The following is a 24401-nucleotide window of genomic DNA, read 5'->3' as shown; positions in this document are numbered from 1 at the left end:
CACTAACTCAAGTTATTTTGTGAATTTGTTCTCCCTAATTTAAAATTTGACAAATTTTGTCTCCATATTTTTGAATAAATAAATATTGATGATATGATATGTTTTAAATGACATGTTATATGATCTAATGATATGAAAAAACCAACATCATGAGAAAAAATTAATATTGAAAATTTTAACATGGGACATCATATAGTCCCAACATTCTTTCTTTTAAGTACATTTTAGTTTGGTTGATGGAAGAAAGAGAGAGGTAAAAAAATAATTTCTGCTACTTAAGTAACGGACGTTATAAAAATAAGATTTTTAAGAAAAAACACTCTACAATGTAAATTCCGCTACTTAATAGCTGACGAAAGTATTTTGATAATTTCGTAGGACGTGCCCATGATACAAAACTAAAACTCAAAAACTAAATAGAAGATGGTCATTGAAATTTGGGCTGGTATTCCAAAGCCCGTTGATCTACCCGCTTTCCACCACACCAATTTCAAATTCGAATTTCAAAACAAAAACAAAACTTTTGAATCTTCTTCGTCTTCTTCCATTTTCATTTCCAGCTTCGAACAACAACACAAATCATCCATCAATGGAAGGTAACGATTTTCCATGTCCATCACCCTCACCTTTTCGCTCTTCACTCCTCAAAGACATTTCCAATTTCAAAACCCCTAAACGAACTTCTTTCTATCTCAACCCTCAACAATCACCATCCTCTCATTACTTCACCGCTTCCAAATCCAAAAACACCACACTCCTTCGTCGTCCCAAGAAATCTTCATCAGCTGCTACAAACAAACTCAAAGCATTTCAACTTGAACACTCTAATTCTTCTCGAATCGCACAAATCAAAAAACAACAATCCCTAAAATCACTAGCCAAATCCCTCACTGTTTGGCTCAATTTTCTTCTTCAATCTCCTGCTTCATGTGGTTGCGATGTTTCAATCGCCGGAACTCAGATCGTTGATGCTTCCAAGGTCACTAAGGGGAAACGTGATAATGGTCCGGGAATTTCGGTTGGTGTTGATTCTACATGGCGAACTCCCAAGAGACAGAGGAAGATGACTTGTTCGTTGCGTTTTGGTAAGGAAAATGTATCTGCTACGGATTTGCAGAGTTCATCGTTTTCGCGTTTGAGGGATTCTCTGAACGATGTATGCAGTTTTGATGATTTCAAGCAGCGAATGAGTGTTTATTTGAGCCTCGGAACTTGTGAAGAAATCTTCCAAGTCATGAATCAAGTTACCAAGGTTTGTTTGTTTGTTTAATCTCTTCCACATGCTTTGCTTGAAATTTGAACTATCATAGTTCTGTTGAATCTGAAACATATTTTATGATGTAATTGATAGAATGTTACCAATGAATTGCTTACGACTTGAGTTATTTCATTTGTTTGGTTTATCAGACAATTGATGAAGGAAGGCTTAATATGAAGGCACATTGTCCAATTGTGACCGATTTTGGGTTGAAGGATAAGGCCATAAAAATTCTTATGTGTTACAATCCAAGTTGGCTTCGAATTGGATTATATATAATTTTTGGTGGGGATTCTTTAGTGTCAAATGGGGATGGTGATTCTGATCAAGATGTTATTTTTCTAAAAATGGTCATTGACAAACTGTTTTTTACGCATGAGGGTTTAGCGAAAGCATATGCATATAACAAGATGGTTGAAGGAGTTTATAGGGCTGGTTACTATGAGAATTTGGGGAATGTGATTTTGAAGAGAATATTGTTGCTTGTGCTTATCCTTGATAAAGCTAAATGTCAAAGTTGTCTCCCAATTGAGTATGGTATTGACGGATTAGATGGTGGATCCCCTTTATTGTTCAAAGCAGAATCTTTGGTTAAATCAAGTAGTCAAGTGATCCAGGGTAGGTGTTTGTTTTTGTTCAGTGCTATTTTATGTTTATATTTTGAGACAGCTTTCTACATTGTAGGTTGACTTTTCTCTCTTTTTGATTGGAAATCAGAATTTTTGTCATCTGATGTAATGCGCGGAGAAGGCAATCTTCTAACACATTTGGTTATTTTAGGATACAAAGTATCTCACCAACAGGTGGGTTTATCTTCTATGTGCTGTGCTCATTTACTTGTGTGAGGTTGCTTATTACTTGTGCGCTGCAATATCGTTTGTTTGGGGTCTTTGTCTGACAATAGTCGATGATTCACTTTAATGTTTACGCTGTCATAAATTTGCAAAGAATGGTATCTTATCAAGTTCTTGATATGCTTTATGGTAAAGTTTAATCTAACTGTTTTATGATTTTGTAGGGGCCTCTTGTTGAGTATGATTTCCGGGTCAGAGATTTATTTACAGATCTCCAAGACGGACTAAAACTGTGCAGAGCTATTCATCTTTTGCAAAATAATTCTTCTATCCTTAAGGTAATATTTGCAACCCCAATTTAAATATTTTCTGGTAGTCCAATTAGTTTAAGATTTGGGATTCATTGTCATTGTGTGGACAGAAAATTGTTGTTCCTTCTGACAACCGCAAGAAAAAATTGGTAAACTGTGGTGCTGCCCTACAATATCTTAGACTAGCCGGGGTCTCACTAATTGATGAAGACGACACAATGATTTTAACAGAGGATATTATTAATGGAGATAAAGAACTTACAACTTCTTTGCTCTGGAATATGTTTGTTCACTTGCAGGTTTGAGCTCTATTTTACCTTATTTTTTTACCTTCTGTAGTATAACTGCCTTTGGATTTGATTATTATTAACTTATAACCTGATTGCTGTTTCATTGGAATTGCAGCTACCTTTGTTGGTTGATAAAACAAGTTTAGTTGGGGAAATTTCTAAAATTCGCGGACTTGGCACGGTATTTTCCATGCTACGTTTCAATTTATTATTAATAAGGAATATATGCACTCCTCGTTTTCTTTCTTTATCTTGAAGCTTGCATCTTCTTTTTATACTTAGTTTTGATTTTCTTCACTACCTTACAGGATCTCATAAGCAGTGCAAATTCTAGTTCTCTGGAATTGCTTTTGAAATGGATTCAGGTACAATCCAATTATCCTTTCATCTATCCTGTAGACGATTTCCTTCAGAAATAGACAATGCTGTGAATTATTCATAATATCTAATTCACTTTACAAAAATGTATGCTTTCTAAGCTTTCCAGTACCCAAACACAATTCATTCTACTGCCGACATCTTATGGTGTGATATGAGAATTAGTAAAGTATGATTATTGAATGCACAGTAATTTTCGTAGATGTTTTTCTTGTTTTACAAGAAGTTCATCAGTAATATTCTTTATGCCAGAAATTTTTTGACCATGATGTTTCTTGTTAGTGTGTTACACTCCGTTTCAGCTTTAGTTACAAAAAAATTTCCTTATCTTTTCTGCAATTTGTCTTTGCCATTTTTTTTTTGCAGGCTGTTTGTGACAATTATGACTGCCCAGTTGACAATTTTCATTCCCTTGTTGATGGCAAAGCAATCTGGTGCTTACTTGATTATTACTTCCAGAAGGAACTTCACAATGTCTGCTCGTTGAAGGTCATCAATTTCTTTAGATTACTTCTCAGTGCTGACAATAATTTCTTGTTAGTAAGATTTATTTCTCAATTCTTTTACAGGAAGTTTATGAAAAAAGTGGAAAGACATCAATTATGTCAGTTAATGAGTATTCTGATGCACTGTACAATTTCATATTATCCCAGAAATTGACCACGTTACTGGGGAATTTTCCTGAGGTAAATACCCTAATTTGTACAAATTCCAATTTGCATCCATATAATGGAATTATTGTCAAGACGTGATCACATTATTCACATCACATGTATTGGTAGTACTGATAGAAACACATTATTATTGATGCAGTGTCTAACTGATGTATTCTAAAGTTATATTAAATACTAGCCCTGTCCTCGTGATAAAGATTTTTTACTTTTTTTTAATATCTAATACACTCATATGGACACTTATTGGGATTGAACCTTGACAGAATCACGTTCTCAAAAAGTATCTTCTAGAAATAAAATAAAATTTGACAACAAATATCAGTGTCAATAGAGTGACATCTAGGTCAATCAACAATCTAGTAAACTGTTCTAAAGTTGCCCTAACTAACTTGACCGATGAATTGATGTATACAATTAGATCAGGTGTATTAAACAACATTAGCTTAAATGCTTAGGTCACCAGCCGAATTCATTATTAACTAACAATAGGATTATGTAAGAAGATTATTCAAATAAGTGTTGGTCATAAGCTATTTTTGTAAGACTTACCAAAAACCTGCTTAAATGCTTAGGTCACCAGCCATGTCCAAATAAGTTGTAGAACATGTCTGGTTTTGTTCTCACCACTTCGGCCCAAGCAGGTTCAACTTCTGTCATGTCTGGTTGTAAATATCTTATAAATACCTCTAAGACATGCTATACACTTATTTATATTATTTATGTAATGCATCAATACTTGCAACGGAATTACATATATTCAACTCTGAGTCCTTTTCAAGGATGGAATAAATTCTATGGGCATTTCAAATTGCATAAAAATGTGTAATCATGATGGTTGTATATAACCTATAGTAAATAAGAAATGTACATGTGCTTTATGTCGCTTGATATAACGTATTGATGTACCAAATGGTATCCCCCTTGCACTTAAGTTTAAAGTTCACAATTCAACAAAGAATGCTTGTTACAAAAAAATATAACACAAGTTCAGTAAATTTGAAATTATGTTACTCTTGGTCCTCAATTATTAGTAAGATGACTGTATTTGGGTATATTATTCTATAGGTACTTCAGATTAGTGAGCTACTTCAATATAATGGCGCTTGCAGTGATCGAAGTGTGGTGATATTAGTTGTTTTCCTGGCAAGCCAATTATTTGTTAAGAAAAAAGTGGTAAGCAGAACAAAAAATTTACTGTCATATTCTGGAAAATGGAAATTATGTTAAATTCTCACTTTCATTGCTCCAGGATCAGTTAAATTTTCATAAGCTATTGGGTTTTGCCGGCCAAAGCACAAATCTTAGGAGTTTGAGGACGGTGCAGTGCCATTCCAGTTCTGAATCAGCACAAAAGCCTTATGCTTCAGATGTGTGTGACAATGAAGGTTTGTTGCTGACTCTTTGGTGGTGTGAACTTGTATAAATGTATGAATTTGATTTTGACGCGTGCAATAAATTTTGAATTTGTGAAGCTAATATATTAGTTTGTCAAAGAATACAAGTGGAAAATGAATAATTTTTTATTTTCTTAAATAGTAGCAGACTTGTCGATTTAAAACTGGGTTTTATCTTTCAAATATATAAATATATGATCTCCATTTATATAGTTTGTATCGTGGAACTGTTGCTAGACTCTTTGCATTGCATTATGCGATAGGCAGCTATTAGTAGACAACTGTGTGCTATCTTTCATTTCTTGTGTGCTAGGCAATTTTCTGTTATTGACTAGTCAATGCAAAACATTTTAGATCAATTATAAGAATGGTATGGTATGATCTGATGATATTATACAAGAAACACATTTGATTTGGATTCATTTTGTATATATTTTTAATCAATATCTTGTGATTTATTAAGATAGATGCGGCAAGAAAATTCAAGGCCATCCAGACATGGTGGCAAGATATGGCTGATCGAAACTGTAGTATGCAGCCGGTTATTTCTATTTTGCGGACATCTAGGACCATTGAAAGCAACATCACCATTAGAAGAGGTAAAAACTAGTGTTGTGGCTTTCTTACTCTTTTTCGATACTATGTCACCACATACATTTACAACAGCAATGAAATGAAAATAATACTATATCTGGTGGATTTCTACTTTCTAGATATTTATCCTGGATCTGATTGGGTATTTGCATTTATTTTTCTTTACCCTGACCATTGCTTAATAGAAAAGAGTGGTGTTTAGTGTTATAATGGCGCTATAATGCTATAGCATAGTGGAATTTTGACAAACTGCTATTGCTCCGCAATTTGCTATAGCACTGTAGCATAGCATAATTCATTAATTTGAACAAACTGCCATTTTCCAAAATCTGCGATTGATAACACCGGTATGGTTGTTTTTCATTATATTATTGCAGGTTATTTACCTATCGTAACTCCAACTCCAAACTATACATTTTCTATAGATGCTTTTCGTTTTTTTGTTGACAATTGTAAATTTGTTTTCAGAAAATGCTGCAAGAACAATACAAGCACATGTCAGAGGATTGGTTGTACGGCGCAAGTTTCTGAAGATGGTAACTGCTGTTGCCCTTTTGCAGTCTGTTTTCAGAGCTTGGCTGAAAGTGAGGCAGGAGTCGGTCTGCATGATATTCACTACCGGTCAAATCTATGATTTCTCATGTGGTATGTAGTTTATTATTTAACCTTATGAATTTATTGGTATTATGTTTTATTACTTATTGGCACGTTATTTCAAACAGAAACATTGAAGCAATCCGAAATATATGAGAGCTATGCCATGCTTTTCTATCATAGACATTCTTTTTTGAGGTTGAAAAAGTCAGCACAGCTTATCCAGAAATCAGTGAGGAGTTGGCTCTATTGGAGGTCTCAACAAGGATGTAGTATAAGTCCTGACATCATGATTATAGACATGGTAGCTGCTGCCACCACTGTTCAGAAATTTTTTCGTGGTTGGATGGCGCGATCTAGATATATTCATCAGCTCGATCAAAAAGAAAAAGCTTTAAATTTAGCTGAACAGAAGCTTATCTTTGATCTTGAAACAAAGGCAGCTGTTAGCATACAGCTTGCTTGGAAAAACTACATATGCTGCGAGTCTACAAGGAAGGAGCACTTGTTTGCAACTAAAATTCAATGTAATTTCCGTAGGTGGTTATTGAGAAAACAATTTTTAAATCAGATTCAAGCTGTCATAAAAATTCAATCATATTTTCGAATGTGGAGATGTGTGAATGCTATTCAGAACTTCAAAACCATGTTTAAGGCTGTTATTGTCATTCAATCCTTTTTTCGTGGATGGATTGCTCGGAAGGATGCTTGTGCTCGTAGATATATTCACCAGCTCGATCAAAAAGAAAAAAAGGAGCACCTGTTTGCAACTAAAATTCAATGCAATTTCCGTAGGTGGTTATTGAGAAAACAATTTTTAAATCAGATTCAAGCTGTCATAAAAATTCAATCATATTTTCGAATGTGGACATGTGTGAAAGCTATTCAGAACTTCAAAACCATGTTTAAGGCTGTTATTGTCATTCAATCTTTTTTTCGTGGATGGATTGCTCGGAAGGATGCTTGTGCTCGTAGGAATCAGATTGTTGAGATTCAAGTAAGAAATTTGTGTGTTATTTTGTTTATAATCTTGTTTCTTTGCATATACTTTGTTTATAATCTTGTTGCTTATAGTCTATTTGTATATAATCTGCAATTGAATGATTCCAGAGGTATTGCCGGGGTTGGCTTGTGAAACGGAATTTCTTGTTCCAAAGAGATGCTATAATAAAGATCCAGAGTGTCAGTCGAAGTTTGAAATGCCAAAAAACACTCAATTGTCAGAAAGATGCTGCATTGGAGATCCAGCGCTTCATCAGGGGGCATTTAACTCGAAATCGGATATTAGGTTATTGTTTGATAATTTTGTTTGTTCAGAGCTATTTTTTCTTTAGTTGTGGTTTCATCTTATCCTTCCTATATTATTATCTGATGTTTTTGTGGTATAGGTAGTGCTTCAAATTTACGTGCAGTTGATACTGGTAGTTGCACTTCGAGACCAGTTGGCTTACGATGTTTTCAACTTGAAGCATTCATGTCTGCAATAGTGAAATTGCAACGGTGGTGGAAGGGTCTCCTGTTGCTTAAACGAAGGATTAGATCGGCCATCTTAATCCAGTCTTGTACTCGTGGGTGGATTGCCAGACGAAAGGCCATAGTTGAGACACACTGTATTAATGTCATGGAAGTATGATTTTCTATCTGTCATCATCATATAATACTTTTTGTCAAAAACATCATGATATACAACTCTGCCATTCTTTTGTTTGTCTGTTTATTAGTCGGTGGTAATTTGAGTGAGCTAATATATTTATATTGATTTAACGATTTAGTAAATTCTAGAAATTTTAACAGGATCAGATATGTCATCTCTATATGATGTGCTATGGTTTATCACTATAAAAGTGAAATGGAGAAAATGGATGTCTAGGGGTTGAAATTTGCTTTGGTTTATATCTTTACTTATATACATCTCCGCCTAACTCTCTACCTTACACAACCTAATTATTTCCAACTAGCTAACTAATTAAGCAACAACCAAATTGGGCGGGGTTGCCTTAAAGCTCAAAATAGTTTGTGATATATATGCATGTAGGTCATTACATGTTAGATCAATAAAATCATTTGTGATGTTTGTTACTACTACTGCTTGTAACTGTTGCCCGATTTTCATGTGTTTAATTTGCTTTTTGACTAAAGTTTTGTTTGTTCCAATTTATTACTGAAGGCTCTTAAAAGCCAAGAATATGCCGCATTGGAGCTCCAGCGCTATATTAGGGGGCATTTAACTCGAAATTTGTTATTAGGTATTCTGTTTCCATCTTTTCATTGTTTTTTATTTTATCACATTGAGCTTGTAATTAAGTGATTTAGTTGTGTTTTCAAATTTACTTATATATTGTATACTTTTATTTTGTCGAATGATGTAGGCAGTGCTTCTAAGCTACGTGCAGTTGCTGCTCGATGCATTTCAAAACCAACTGGCTGTTCTAGTTTTCAGTTGGAACTGTTCTTGTTTCAAGTAGTGAAATTGCAACGTTGGTGGAAGAATCTCATGTTACATAAATTGATGACAAAGTCTGCCATCATTATACAGTCTCACATCCGTGGGTGGATAGCCAGGCGAAAGACCATTGTTTATAAACATTATATTATTGTTATACAGGTTTGTATTTTAATAGTTATCATCTTTTTATTATATACCCCACTATCTATGTTTGACTACTGGTTTCTAAATCAGCTATTTTGATTTGTTTCGTACCTCCATTGAAAATTTTGGCAGTAGCTGGCAACTGACATAACTTCTCTCAAACATATGTTTCCTTATTCCCTTAGATTAAGTGAAGGAAGTAGCAATGGTTTGAGTTAGGGCCATATGACTGCAAAGTAAGGTTGCATATAGCTCCACAGTGAGCTCGTCCTTGCCTAAGCCTTCCATTGGTTTTATTGCATCAGGTTGCCCTTTTTTAGGTGACATGAAAGTTGTGTAATGGGGTTGAACTCTAGGATGAAATATTGCTCTTATTTTCCTCCACTTGATTTTCGGTTTATCCTGAAGTGTCTTAAGTGCATAATTTTTGTGATGTCACTTGTTCTGATTGTAACTGGGGCCAAATTTTAATCTGCTAATCTGCCTTCTCTTTTTTTTTGTTTGAATTTTGTAGTCCCACTGGAAAGGTTACGTTGCACGTAAGCAGTCAACAAAAAAACTAATGGATTTGCGCTCAAGACTACAAGAATCTTCCAAAAATATTGATGACAGCAAACGTCTCATAAACAGACTCTTAGCAGCACTTTCGCAGCTACTTAATATGAAGAGTCTTAGTGACATCCTTCATACTTGTTCAACACTGGGTGAGAACTATATCCTTTATATCATTTTAACTAAGTAGATGGTTTCTGAAACATGCAGTTTAGTTTCTTTAGATTTGTGATCTAGTTCTAATTTGCATGGCATGTAAAAGTTGACATTATAATTTATTTAGGTGACCCCAGACATCTAAAGAACTTATATATTTACACTCAATGAGTTCTGACAAGTGAATTGTTGTTTGGATTTTTATTTCTACATATTTTTTTTTTTTTTTGCAGATTTGGCGACAGGACATTCTCAGAGATGTTGTGAAGAACTTGTGGCCGCTGGGGCCATTGATACCTTGCTGAGACTTATTCAAACAATCAGCAGGAGTATCCCTGATCAGGAGGTTTTGAAGCATGTTTTGTCAACTCTCCGAAATCTTGCTCGCTATCCTCATCTGCTAGAAGTTCTGATACAAAGACACAATTCTATACAGACAATCGTCCTGGAGTTACTGAGGTTTCTATATTTAGTAGTGGTTAGCTGTTAAACGTTGATATAGGTTTCTTGCCTTTTCTTATACTTATAAGCTGTAACTTTTAAAACTTTTTTCAGGAATAAGGAAGAGGGCTTCTTCATTGCTTCTGAGCTTTTGAAGAAGATATGCTCAACTCACAAAGGCGTTGATGCCATACTCAAATCCCCTGCCTTACTAAAGAGACTGCGCAGTCTTGTTGAGGAGCTTACTAGAAAGACCACTTACCAGAAAAGGTATTTATTTTTATTATTCTAAGAAAAAATTTAATCGATGGACGAGATAAATTTAATGGAAATGCTGCCTTTGTTTTCTATTAATTGTTTTGCAAAAATGCAGAAATGTTCGGGGTCCTACTCCTAGTTCAGCTGTTATTGTTAGAGAAAACACAGATAGAAGATTGAAGGAGGCTACTGAGATTCTAAAGCTGCTAATTCACCCTTGAAGTTTTTTCTGTGAAGTACTGCTATGTACAAATCTTGGCATGCATCCTTTCCTCATCTCGTGGATTTGGAGGGAAATTTCTTAACATCAGATTTAAACCTCATGTACATTACCTATATTATGTACTAACAGTAACACCCTAATCCAAGTTCTTGGGGCAAACACACCCTTATGTTGTATGCATTTTAACATAAAATCCAAGTGAATCAATCAAACAAAATATTTTCTTATAATATTTTTTTTTTAAATATTGATTCAACCCAATTGCTGCATGGATTCATGCTTCTTGTTATTAAGATATCAAATAGTTCACAACGCTGTGTAATTTTAATTATTTGAAGGATTGATTCAGATTTTGACGAGTGATTTTAATTCATATTAAAATATGCTCTAATGTTCTAAAATACAATCATATGAATATCCTACCCAAATGAACGATCCATTATAAGTTTGATTAACTATGATATGATTCCTTCTATGTGTGCTTGAGTTATACAAGTTTGAGTTATACAAATCGCCTAATCTAAGAAGGCTATAATTACAACTTCAAAGTTGTTACAAACTTCCTGATGGTTGTTGCAAAGAAATAGAATCTATGGCAGCTAGATTTTGGTGGGGTTCAAATGAGGGTGGTAGAAAGTTGCATTGGATGAGTTGGGATAGGATGGCAAAAGCGAAGAATAGGGGCGGAATGGGCTTCCGGTGTTTCAAGGACTTTAACAAAGCTCTCCTTGGTAAACACGGCTGGAGACTAATGACTGATGAGAACTCGCTAGTGGCAAGAATATTCAAAGCTAGATACTATCCAAGAAACTCGTTCATGGAAGCTAATGTTGGATACCAACCAAGCTATGCTTGGAGAAGTATTGTTAGTGCAAAAGATATCTTGGAAGTAGGAGCCAGGTGGAGTGTAGGCAATGGTGCAAAAATCAGAATTTGGCAGGATAGATGGATCCCAAACCAGTCAGATTTTAAAGTGTGGAGTCCAGTGAATACTTTAAGTGAAGATGCCTTAGTTGAAACACTCATAGATTCAGACACAAAACAATGGAAAAGAGACTTAATCCATTCATGCTTTAATCGAACAGAGGCCAAACAAATCCTTAGTATCTCTTTATCTCAGCGGCTCCCTATGGATAAGCTAGTTTGGCATTGGGAAAAAGATGGAGATTATTCGGTTAGATCAGCACACCATCTTCTCCAAGACATAAAAAATAGAGATATCCCTGGCTCATCAATCTCACATAGCTCCACCCTCTGGAAAGAAATTTGGAGAGCCCCAATCCCAAATAGAGTTAGAAATTTCATGTGGAGACTAGCTAAGAATATCCTTCCAACTAGAGATAATCTATCAAAAAAAGGAATTCTTTTGGAAAATATTTGCCCTCTATGTCAAAGTGAAATTGAGTCTACTGAACACTTGTTTATGCATTGTCAACTAGCAAGACTGACTTGGTTTTCTTCTCAGTTAGGCCATCACATTCCTCAAAATATGAATTTAAATGCTTGGTTGTTACAGGGTCTGCAATGTAATGAGCATATGGCTGTGAGAATTTTTTGCACTACACTTTGGAAATTTTGGAATGGTAGAAATCAATGTGTTTTCAAAAACAAGCCTCTCAACCCGATTGATATCGCTCAACAAGCCATGGATTTTGTTAAAGAACTGGGTACATGCAGCAAAAAGATCAATATCCCTACTCATCCTAACAATTTGGACAGCAACCTTGAGCCAAGTGTAGCAGAAAATTGCTTTTTTGTTGATGCTGGTTGTTTTGCAGGTGGTACCACTGGTTGGGGACTGGTTTGTCTCGACGGATCTGCTGCTGTCCGAGCTTCGGCATGCCTTTTTGACAACATTGAAGTTGAGCCGTTAGTGGCGGAAGCTTTGGGTGTTCGTTGGTGCCTACAATTTGCTATTAATCATAATATGAAGCGCATTTCCCTAGCCTCTGATGCAGCTGTAGTTGTTAACAGTCTCAACATCAAGTGCTGCATAGCTGCTATTGATTCTATTATTTTAGATTGTAAAATGTTGATGAAACAATTTGAATTTGTATCTGTTTATTATGTTAGAAGGAGCTCTAATGGTATAGCTCATAAGTTAGTAGGTTTATCTAGGAGTATTGGCTCCAAAACTTGGATGGGATCTCTCCCACATCAGCTTCAAGCTGAACCTCTTCCTGTACCTTTATTTGTTGCTATCTAATGAATTGTGTTTACTTTCAAAAAAAAAAAATTACAACTTCAAAGACTAACAATTTGCCCTGTTCTACAATCATCATCTATATATATAATTCCTAAATAGTTCTCCTAACCCTAATCCACTTAGATCAATCAAATTGTTTAATTTAGCCACATCATCCATTTAAATCCAATTAAATCACTCTACAATGTCACATCATTTCTACTTATATTATTATTATTATTATTATTATTATTATTATTATCATCATCTTTATACTTTTCATATTCTACATTTATATACTTATGGCTTTTTAATATACACTCACTCGAACCTTTACTTAGCTTTTACTTTTTTTGGCGAATATAATAATTTTTGCTTACTATATTATAATAAGGAGAATACAAAAAGGAGAATGTTAATTTGTGCCCTTAAGGGCACATGTTAAGAAGATAAATGTGGAAAAAATTTATTGAACTTGTGGTGTATTCAATTATCTAAACATTAAATTCTTTGTATCATTAAATGCTATATTTCTATTTTTAGGTAGCTTAACATGTGCCCTTAGGGCACAAGTTAACATGACCCATACAAAAATACACATTAATTAACTTTGTAACTCCCGGTAATATATTTTTCATCTCTTAAGTCATCATTCAATTTTCATCCCTTGGACTCTTCTACCAATATTTTAATATATAGGTTACAATATATAGGTTACAATTGTTTTAATTTGTATCCTATTCATATTTTCCTAACTAACCATTACGAATGTTAAAAACAAATATTTTCATCCCCTGATGCTCAATCATGTGTTTAACAAGATTACCATTTGTTTTTTCGGTTGAATGTGAGAATATATTTTTTCATGTCTTATATGTGCAATTTCTCTTTCCATTATCTTGCCTCTTCATATTTTGTGCATCAGGTATAAATACTTATGTTATTTTCTTTTTTTTGACAATACTTATGTTATTTTCTAAAACCATGATTTGTTGTAGTTATTTTATTTTTTACTAAAATTAACTTTTTACATAACAAATAAAATTAAGAGAATTTGTGCATCAGGTATATAATATTTTTTGTTTGTTGCAGATCATACATTTAACTTTTGTGTTGCACATCATTTATAGGTTTAGTTTTTTTTTTTGAAGGATTTATAGGTTTAGTTAAGTACTACTGTATATGTGTATTCATATTTCTATTATGATACAAATTAAATAATATATACTTTATTTTTAATTGAATTATGTAATAGTTGTTTTACTTTCCTTTACTTTTTTATTTGTTCATTTTTTTTATTGATATACTTATTTTTATAATTTTTTATTTTAAGCTTTGGGTCATCATCTTTTACTCAAAAGAACTGAACTGTGAGGTTGATGCTCTTCACATATGTCCCTTTGGAATAATTTTAAAAGGTATGTACCCTTTAATTTTATTTGTTTTATTTGAGTTTTTCTAATTCTGTCACTATTTATATGTCAATTGTGTGACTTAGATTTTGCCACATCTCTATTTATTATTATTATTATTAGGAAAATGCTAAATAGTGCCCCCGGGGCACTATTTAAGGAACTAAATATAGTAATATCATATTGAAGTTTGTGTAGTCAATGCCTCGAAAGTCTAAAAAGTGTTATTTTCAATTTTAAAATTTCCTTTTTTGGTTTCCTTAACCAGTGCCCCGGGGGCACCGGTTAGCATGACCCTTATTATTATTATTATTATTATTATTATTATTATTTTGATAATATTTAATGTTTCAGTTTTATGCAATTATAAAATAAAAACAATCGCATCACACCCGTGCATCGCACGGGTAAGGGTCTAGTAATAGGGGAATGATGAAATAATATTCCTTGTTTTATTGACAAAAGTTACACCGGTAGGGATTAAGAAGTTATAGTATTGGCCAAATGAATTCCAGGTTAACACATGGTTTTTTTATTTTTTTATTTTTATTTTTTTTGCAATAGAGCTAATGAGAATCAAAACTATGACCCTCACTTAAACCTAGTTGCTTAATCCAATATTGTGAAATCAAATTGTGAAGTACATAGTGTTAAAAATTTAAAATTGAAAGTGTGAGAAGTTATCTTGAGCAAAAAGTAAGTTTTCACTATGCATAATCTTTTTAGAATTGTATTTTTATTTTATGTTTTTTTTTTTTTGCATACCACATATTTGTTGCAATTTTATATCACATTTAGATTTTTATACTGTTTTATTTAATAAAGTTATTTACATGATAAAATATCATGCCTTATATGTTTCAAAAAAAACTCTTAACGATTTTTTTTAAAAAATAAATATAAATAAAAGTTCTAAATCTTAGAAAAAAAATTGAAGTAAAAAAAAAAACTAATCCTTTTTTAATAATAAAACAAAATAAAATATTTTTTCTATAAGCAAAGATTTTTTTCTTTTTTATAAGAAAAAAAAAAAACAAAATCTAATCCAGCAAGATGTAAAGACTGACACGCAATCCGGTTAGGGTTTGAGTATCAACCACTCTTTATATATAAAGACCGCCCACACACACATTCACTTTCACAACACACCTTTCTCTCTCTTCTCTTTCCCTCTCTCTCTACAATTTCAGATTCAATCAAATCTCAAACGCAAAGATGATGCAACCTGGAGGACCTGGCATGGCTCCACACACAATCCCCCAACAATACCAACAACAACAACAACAACAACCCTACATGATGATGCCTCCTCAACCACAAACTCAACCTACTCAGATGTGGGCCCCTAACGCTCAACCTCCTCCTCAATCCGCCCCTCCTCAACAACTACCTCAACCTGCCACCGCCGACGAGGTCCGTACTCTCTGGATCGGTGATTTACAATACTGGATGGACGAGAATTATCTTTATCAATGTTTCTCTCACACCGGCGAGGTATAACCGTTTTCTTTTCAAATCACCGTTAGATTTCTATTCTTATGATATTGTTTTAGATCTATAGATTTCAAGTCTCTCTTTTTAGGGTTTGTTTTATTTGAATTTAAAGAATATATTTCTTTATATGAATTGCTTAATATGAATTCATATTAATTTTAAAAACTAATTGTGTTTTCTGTTTCCAAGATCTGTAGTGTTATGTAGACGTTTTATTCTCTGGTTGCTTCATACTTAAATACGGTTACTTTATTAGTTATATGTGTGAACAGTTAGGTTATTGTTATTGTATAATTTTCACTATGCCGATGGTGGAAGTGGAACTACTACTTAGAAAGTTAATTTTGTTTATTATTGAAGGAATTGCAATGTTTGTTTGTAGGTTGGAAATGTTAAAGTTATTCGCAACAAGCAGACTAATCAATCTGAAGGTTATGGGTTTCTTGAGTTTACTAGTCGTGCTGGTGCGGAGAGAATTCTTCAACAATATAATGGCAACATTATGCCAAATGGTGGCCAGAATTTCAGATTGAACTGGGCAACTTTTAGTTCTGGGGAGAAGCGTCATGATGATTCTCCGGATTTCACCATATTTGTCGGAGATTTGGCTGCTGATGTTACTGATTATCATCTGACTGAAGTATTTAGAACTCGGTATAACTCAGTTAAGGGGGCTAAAGTTGTGATTGATAGGACTACTGGAAGGACAAAGGGTTATGGTTTTGTTAGGTTTGCAGATGAGGGTGAACAAATGAGGGCTATGAGTGAAATGCAAGGGGTTCTTTGTTCCACAAGACCCATGCGTATTGGACCAGCCTCTAACAAAAACCTTAACACACAGGCGACAAAAGGTTTGTCTCTTTAATTGTTGTTTATATGTTGGCTAACATAAAGTAAAAATTGATTTTTTTTTTGTTCAGATAACAGTATCTACCGTATTAAGTAATAATGTTGCTGTATGAGTATAATGCTTTATGGTTATCTTTTAATTTGTGAATGCTATATCAATATGTTATCATTTATTGCATGATAAGTTTCAGTCAGGCTCTTGAAGATATGCTGTCCAAACTCAATTCTTGTTCGTAATTTCGTTTCAAAATTTGGTCAAAGTAAATAATGTAGAATAATAATAAAATCTTATAGAACTCCTGTTGTCTCAAAGCAGGGTTTCAAGAGGCTCTGTCATCTCGAGCCTGGAACTGATTTCAGCTGAAATGGTTACCATTTTAGTGCATGGCCTTCCGTAGGTCAGTAATCCGTTTATGTCTCGCCCGTTATTTTTTGGTGGCATTTTCTTTTCCGCCTTTATTGCGCACCTATTCTGTTTACTTCTCTTTTCCATTCGTTTTGTTGGCTTGCTTTTTAGCCAAATTACATACCGCAGCTATTCATAGTCTTTATTTTTTTCAGCCCTCCGTTCTTTGTTTCAGCTCTTATTTTTTTACTCTTTTGAGCTTACTTCATTTGGTGTTTTTAATTTTATCCAAATAATCTTAGTTCTTGCTTTAGAACTACATCATTTATTTTTCTTTGCAAGATTTATCTTGTTCTACAAGCAAATCTCATTTACTTTAATAAATTTTTGTTCATCTATCTGATGCTTTAATAATTTAAGCTACCAATCTCAAGTTCACAATGGATAAAGTGTAGTCCTGGTCTTTAATGCGCGTTCTGTTGTAGAATCTGTACTATGCAGATTAGGTTTTGGTTGTCACGTTCTTTACTTTTCATAATGCTTGCTGTGGCCTTTTCCCTTTCTATTTTGTGAAGTTTTTCTGCAAATGCATGCCAGTTTCCTGACTTTGTTTTTTCTGCACAAGCATGACCGTTTTCTGCCTGTGAAGTTTTTAATGCACAACCATATAATCGTTTCCTTCTCTCGTTTCTTTAGGCTGTAATAAAATGTACACACATTTAAGTTGTCCTGGTATTGCTCAACAGTTTAACGATTTCTATTGGATATTCGTGTAATTGTCTGAATCCTTGGTTTATTTTGGCCATGATTTAATATATAGATGAATATTGTTCTCTTCTCAAATAACAACATGGATGGTGTGTGTAAGGCACTGACCTCTTTATTGCATCTGTCAAGTAAATTGAATGTTTTGTTTATTTATACTAACTATATTTCTATGAAATTCCTCTTCACTTGTGTGTTTTTGGTGGAATGAATCATCTGCAGCGGGATTTCAATATTCAAAGTATCTGAATAGCTGTTTTGACTGGAATATAAGCTGTGCATTTTATATTTAATTTATCAGTTTATTTTATGTCTTCTTTCCTCTGAACTGCTTTCTTCCGTGTTTTATGTTATTTATCTTTTTTATTTTATGTTACTTTGAAAATGCAGCTTCATATCAGAATCCTCAAGGGGGGGCACAGAACGAGAATGATCCAAATAATACAACCGTGCGTATTTCTTTGTAATGCATACATTATTCTCCTTTGTACTTGTTTGTAACCTGATTTCTCCATTGCAGATTTTTGTTGGCAACTTGGATCCTAATGTCACGGATGATCATTTGAAACAAGTTTTTGGGCAGTATGGAGAACTGGTTCATGTTAAGATTCCATCAGGCAAGAGATGCGGGTTTGTCCAATATGCAGAAAGGTGAATTAATCATTTAGATTCATTTAAATCTTTGATATTTATGTTTTAGTGGCGGAATTACTTTCTCGATCATTCTATTCAGTGCTCTGATTGTGCCACTATGTTTCATATATCAGGAGCTCTGCAGAGGAGGCACTGCGTGTTTTAAATGGTACACTTCTAGGTGGACAAAATGTTCGGCTTTCATGGGGCCGAAGCCCAGCAAACAAACAGGTAATACTTTTAAAGGTTTAATGTAAATCCGAGCCGCATTTGATTTTTGACAGATTTTGATCATTGAATTTTGATTTCCTGGATGATTTTCAGACTCAACAGGATCCAAACCAGTGGAATGGTAGCAGTGGATACTATGGATATCCTCAGGGTTATGAAAATTATGCTTATGCCCCTGCAGCTGCACAGGACCCCAATATGTATGGCAATTATCCAGCAGGGTATGCGAATTACCAACCTCCTCAGCAACAACAGCAAATAGGATACAGCTGAAAAGTTTTGCCTCTGATTTTCTGTTCTGTACTTCCTGTGATACTTAATTTTGTTTGCTTCTCATTTGGTGTCTTGTAGAACTTCAAACCCATCTTGCCCTGTTTTTTATTTAACTTGTTTCCTGTGTTTGCTTTGAACATTGATATTCTATGCGGATCTTATGTATCTTTAAATTATTGCTTGCTGAATACTTTTATCTATATTTTATGAATTGGTGCATTTCAATATCCTGTGTCAATAGTGTAATTTGAATGTAGGAGATTCCACATTTGTAGTACATCACTATGATCATAAACCAATAAACTAAATTTCCTAAAACCTATTTTCCTCTTCTTAGGACCAATAACATAGCTTTAGCTAAACACCCGCATACATTTAAATACTTAATACTTGGTTTATAATAACCAATAAATAAATAGGTTTCAGTTCTTGCTTGTATATTTTGTAAAATTTGTCACTTTTATAAGTTTTATATGTGAATATCAATTTTGTATATAAATTTCTTACCGAGACAAATGAATGTCATTGATCAATGAATAATCAGTTTTTTTTTTTTTGACAAAATGAATAATCAGTTAAAATAAGAATGTGTAACATAAATTATACATGAGATGTCAAAAATAAGTATATAAAAGAAATTGTACACCGAGAATTTGTCATAGATAATTATTAAAAAATTACAGAACAATAATTTTTTTTGTCAAAGTAGTTTACTGACTAGAAAATCGACTTATAGGTAAATAAGTGGAGTGTCTCGTGTTTGAACACTGGATTCTGCGATGATCCTATCAACTGAGCTAAGTTCACGTGATAGAACAAATGTTTTTTTACTGGTAGATAAAAAACCTCAAGACACATTTTTGAACAAAATATTCAAATATAATAATTCAATTACACTAAAACAGAAGTTTATACAAAACACGCAAGACACGATTTGTCCTATAAGTATAGCTTAAATGGTAGTTATCAGAGATACTATTGGAGTGGCCGGAGTTCGAACTCCGAATTTCACGTTTCCTCCATATATATATATATATATGTATATGAAAAAACTATGAGAAAAATATCTGGTATCGATGCATTAAAAAGCATAGACAAATCTTTGATAAACACCGGACAAATATTTAAACTAGAAATTCAAACTACAATAGCTACCATCATTCCATTCAATTACGCAAAAAACTAGCCAATCCTGCTATCATACTATGAAAAACATGTCTTTTAAGTTTTACATGACAAAAAAGAAATGTCTTTCACTATTTTTTATTTTGCTAAACATTATCTTATATTCTTTGACCAATCAAATATATTATCTGTATTCTATATTGCTAACATTTAACATAACAATATCTCTGATAAAAAAAATACAATATCTTGAACAAACCCTTGCGAATCAATCATATATAAAGCATGCTTGATTAATAAAAACCTACAAAGTTTTTTATTTTAAGAAGCAAAAGAAATATGCTATAAATGGAAATATAGTTAGGCACAAGAGTGCGTAACTAAGGAGTTTACAAGAGGTTAATGCAACAACATCAACAATCATAAGCTCAATTAAAATTCTAAGCAAAACAATGGATTTAACCACCACATATTCAAATCATAATTAAAACCTTTCTTTCTAGTTTTCAACTACCACCATGATAATCTTTTTACCTTGCCAAACAACAGTGGCGGGTATGCAAAAAAAAAATTACTAAAAAAAAGGCATATCATATTGAGGGTATGTCTAATAATATGGACATTACCATTTTTAATAAATAAATTTTTAAAATATATCCTGACCAAAAAAAAATTTAAAAATATATTATGAAATATATTTTATGTCAATTCATGTGTAAACTTCATACTTTTTAATTAGTTTTTGTATTTATGTTATAATATTGATCAAACATGAATTTTTTTAACAAAAGATTGATCAAACATGATTTTTTATACACAAACTCTATTTTAAATAAAAATTTGAGTACTTTTTTCTCCAAAAAAAATATACTTGAATACTTCGAAAAAATAAATTACACATTTTAAAACATCTATAAATCATTAAAAATAAAACATTAGAAGGGATGCTTAAAAAAATAAATTAAGAAGAACAAACTACACGGTAAAGGATCTAGGGCACACATTTTTGATCACACGGCTATTGTATAAATAGTCAGATTTTATCTGCTTTAATCACAATCATTCATTTTAATCGGACGGTCAGACCCTAAGGGTCTGTTTGGTTCGAAGAAAATGGTTGGGAGAGGAGGTGATAAGGTAATCATGACAAAAAAAGTTTTTTTTTTATTTTTTATTTTTACTAATAGACAATTAAAAATATTAGTGATCAAAATTGTGTATTGGCGTACGTGCGGTGGTCAAACAAAGTCTTATAATTAGGGACGGAGGTAGTATGTGTTTGTGGCCAAGTGATTGGTTTGTCTCTGTGTTGGAACTTGCCTCTGGTGTAGAATGACTATTTTCTACATTGTTTCTTTTTTGAACAATTTCTGCATGTTTCTTATTGTTAATATTCAGTAACAGATTTTTTTATGTACATCAAATTTTGGGTCTGCAACAGATATTAAGAATATCATGACATTCAATTTACACAATATAAGTTTGAGATAGAAAGCAAACAATGCAAGTTTGAAATGGAAAGCAATAAGATTAATGGCCATAACTATTTACTTGGTCATATTTTTTTCTTCAATTATTTCATTTTTTGGTAAATTACCTTTTAATATTGAGTAGCTTTTTTACTATATACAAATTCGTGTTCACTATTAGATTAACAATCTTACAATTGGATCAAAATGTCGCATCACATTTAATTCAATGATAAAACTTATTGATCCGATTGTAAAAATTAGCTTGTAAATAGTGAAATGCTAATCTTATTTGTGTATCATAGATTTCAACTCGAAATAGTACTTATGTATGGTTACATGATGATGTATAGAGATTTTGATTTTTTAAGACGGTGTAACATGCAGTGAGACTACAAAGTATATATACGTAGGAACAATTCTTTCGTTCGAGAGAACTCAAGTTTGATTTTTTATGGGGGTAATTCTTAGTTAGATTTTCCTAACTTCGCAAAAAAACTTTGGATTACTCGACCTTCTTCTACTAATCATAAGGTTAATACCAAAACAAAATTATATGTAAGAAAGAAAGAATAAAAACTTTTATTTCTAAACATTCTATTCACAAGTATGATATTACACAGTAACACACACACACATATATATATATATATATATATATATATATATATTCATGGACAATATATTGGGTCAATGATATGAGCCAAACACATATCGACCTCCACTATAATTATTCATAACAATGGTTAATTTGTTAGCATAATTAACCAACTGAAAAAGGAGTATATTGTCTTCTTTTTTTTTTATTTAGCCACGTTGGATTTTTGTTCTTGTTCCCACTTCCCACCATCTTGGAGTTTGAGATCTGAAGAAACTGACTGATTCATCAATGATATTAGTAATGCCCAACATTATTTGTTCTTTTTTTTTAATAACATTAATTAATTAATAATACTATTTAACAATTTTTTCATCAGTTTCGTGTTTAGATTTATTCACCATATAACCGCTCAAGTTTTCGTCTTCAACATCTTTCAATTTCTGCAATCCATTGTAAGTTTTTGTGTTTAGATTTATTATTATATTATTATTCATTTTTAAAAGATTAATCTTTATTAGTAATCATCTATAAGAAAGTTCTTATCAAACTGAAAAAGGATTTTTTTTTTTTTTAAATCCTTTTCAATGTGATAAAGAGATTAATTTGTAAATTGTGAAATGTCAAAAATCTTGATAATGTTTTATTTGCTGCATCAAAAGGCTTGTTTGTTGGGTTGATCATAGGTATTAATTAATTATCATTTGATTTGTTATTATTTAAAACATATGAATTATATTGTTATCAAGAGAATTTAAATTATTTTTATTCCTTTATTACTCATAATGATTAATGTATGCTTATTTATACTTTCTTTTTCTGTTCAAACAAATGACATGATTACTCCTTGTGATCTTTTTCAGAGAGTTTTTTTTGAGACATTTCAGTATCTTCTGAAAAATGAACCAACAGAATCAAGGATCGGGCGGCATTCCATCAAATTCTCCGATGAAAAGAAAACGTGGCCGACCACGAAAAGAAGAGAATAATGTAGTTCATGGAGTGCATAAACCTGAGAATGTGTTGAACTTCAATCAACCTGTTGTTAGCACTGCGACAAATTCCGGTAGTGGTATGTTGGGGAAGACGGTCACCGGTGTCATTGAAGCAACTTTTAATGATGGATTTCTTGTTAATGTTAAGGCGCCAGATTCTGATTCTTTTTTAAGAGGAGTTGTGTTTCTTCCTGGTCAAGTTAACCCAGTTACCGCAGAAACTGATGTGGCTCCTCATGTCCAAATGATCAGCAGAAAAGAGTTTCCAATTCCAATGCCAATGCCAAACCGTCAAACTAGTGAGGTACACAGTTCTCTTCCCTCATTACAAACTATGGAGCCAATACCGGTGCCTTTTTCTGGAGAGCATGTGCTACCGACTGAGGTCCATACCACCAGTATCTCAGTGCCACCGGCTGAACATGTGAACCAATCTTCCTGTCTCAATTCATATACGGACTGCGACAAAACTGTTGAACAAAGCGATAAATTGCGTGAACTTGACGCCTCTACACAGGTACAAGAATCCAGTGCTGATGCAAGGCCTGCATCTGAAACCATGAACCTGTTACCGACAATTGAAAACACTGATAAGGATCTCACAAATGAACAGCATGTATTTTCTTCTGAGAATCAGTTGAATGAGTTAGTTCATAATGAGCCAAATAGTTCAAATGTGGAACTCAATTTGGCTTCCGTATCTGCTGAACCTCAATCCATGCCATCTGAACAGACTATAAAATCGGTTGAAAATTTTGCGGAGAAGCAGAACTTACCAGAAACAGATGTACAAGAAGATGCAAAGACAAAGCTTGTTTCTATTGAGACTTTGAGCAAAGTTGATGATACCTCAAGCTCAAATGGAAAACCAAGTACTGGTATTGTTAATATTCTTGAAGTGGTACCAAGTCATGCAGTTGAGACCAACCAACCTGAACTCATGCAATCTGAACAGATTAATCAATCTGATCCTGCTGGCTCCAAGATTTCATCCGAAGGATGCGACTTCACGGAAAAGAGCGATCCTCAAAACTGTGGCTCTATTGGTGACTTTAATAAGGTGGATTTTAATTGTCCTACTGAATCTTTAGTTGATGCAGTGCCTTCTGAGAAACAGATTGGAGCAGACACTTAAAAATTTTAATTGGTAAAGATGGAGGAGGTTGTTACTCTAGTAAGAAAATTGGAATCTGGTCTGATCTTTATCTATTGACTCTAATTTTGTGACTATGGCGACTGCACTTATTTTACTGCAGCAAATTCATGTCCAAAATAAACCAGTTTTGTAGTAATTTGATTTGACATGTTATTAGAATTGAGTATACATCCATAGTTATAGTTAATTTTTTCTTTTAATAGCATATTGTTCTTTGTTCTACCTTTTGTTGTTCTCAAATAGTGAATAAAAGAGTAATTTTCTTTTCAATTGTATAAAAACTCCTATACTGTACTATTACATCATTCAACAAAACATATATGCTTGCTTATACATCTCTTTGCATACTGCATGGTGAAATCT

At 33.1% G+C, this 24401-nt stretch overlaps 3 protein-coding genes across 6 annotated transcripts; all 3 read left to right on the top strand.

The window, feature by feature from the left end:
• Nucleotides 1–420: 420 nt before the first annotated feature.
• Nucleotides 421–10864, top strand: LOC123908984 (abnormal spindle-like microcephaly-associated protein homolog). 4 transcript variants are annotated; one of them, XM_045959749.1, is made up of 23 exons: nt 494–1252; nt 1408–1876; nt 1976–2061; nt 2277–2390; nt 2474–2662; nt 2769–2834; nt 2962–3018; nt 3398–3520; nt 3601–3717; nt 4771–4878; nt 4955–5090; nt 5567–5698; nt 6162–6338; nt 6416–6830; nt 7086–7284; nt 7398–7575; nt 7676–7914; nt 8455–8533; nt 8657–8892; nt 9392–9581; nt 9819–10044; nt 10141–10296; nt 10400–10789. In XM_045959749.1, exons 1-23 carry the CDS (start codon nt 590–592, stop codon nt 10503–10505), a joined length of 4461 nt encoding a protein of 1486 aa, XP_045815705.1. In that variant the 5' UTR covers nt 494–589; the 3' UTR covers nt 10506–10789. The 4 variants fall into 4 exon arrangements, with proteins under 4 accessions (XP_045815703.1, XP_045815707.1, XP_045815705.1 ...); XM_045959747.1 differs by having other exon boundaries at nt 421–1252; nt 6416–7284; nt 10400–10864; XM_045959748.1 differs by having other exon boundaries at nt 5567–5693; nt 6160–6338; nt 6416–7284.
• Nucleotides 10865–15196: 4332 nt separating this feature from the next.
• On the top strand, nt 15197–18920 carry LOC123906267 (polyadenylate-binding protein RBP45-like). The gene is made up of 6 exons (XM_045956136.1): nt 15197–15598; nt 15981–16449; nt 17949–18007; nt 18079–18209; nt 18326–18422; nt 18516–18920. Exons 1-6 carry the CDS (start codon nt 15320–15322, stop codon nt 18693–18695), a joined length of 1215 nt encoding a protein of 404 aa, XP_045812092.1. The 5' UTR covers nt 15197–15319; the 3' UTR covers nt 18696–18920.
• Nucleotides 18921–22893: 3973 nt separating this feature from the next.
• LOC123904642 lies at nt 22894–24017 on the top strand. Its single transcript, XM_045954278.1, has one exon. It carries the CDS (start codon nt 22962–22964, stop codon nt 24015–24017), a length of 1056 nt encoding a protein of 351 aa, XP_045810234.1. The 5' UTR covers nt 22894–22961.
• The last annotated feature ends 384 nt before the right edge of the window (nt 24018–24401 follow it).

Source organism: Trifolium pratense, linkage group LG2 (genome assembly GCF_020283565.1).
Source record: "Trifolium pratense cultivar HEN17-A07 linkage group LG2, ARS_RC_1.1, whole genome shotgun sequence".
Taxonomy (NCBI): domain Eukaryota; kingdom Viridiplantae; phylum Streptophyta; class Magnoliopsida; order Fabales; family Fabaceae; genus Trifolium; species Trifolium pratense.
This window is presented reverse-complemented; position numbering and strand designations above follow the sequence as displayed.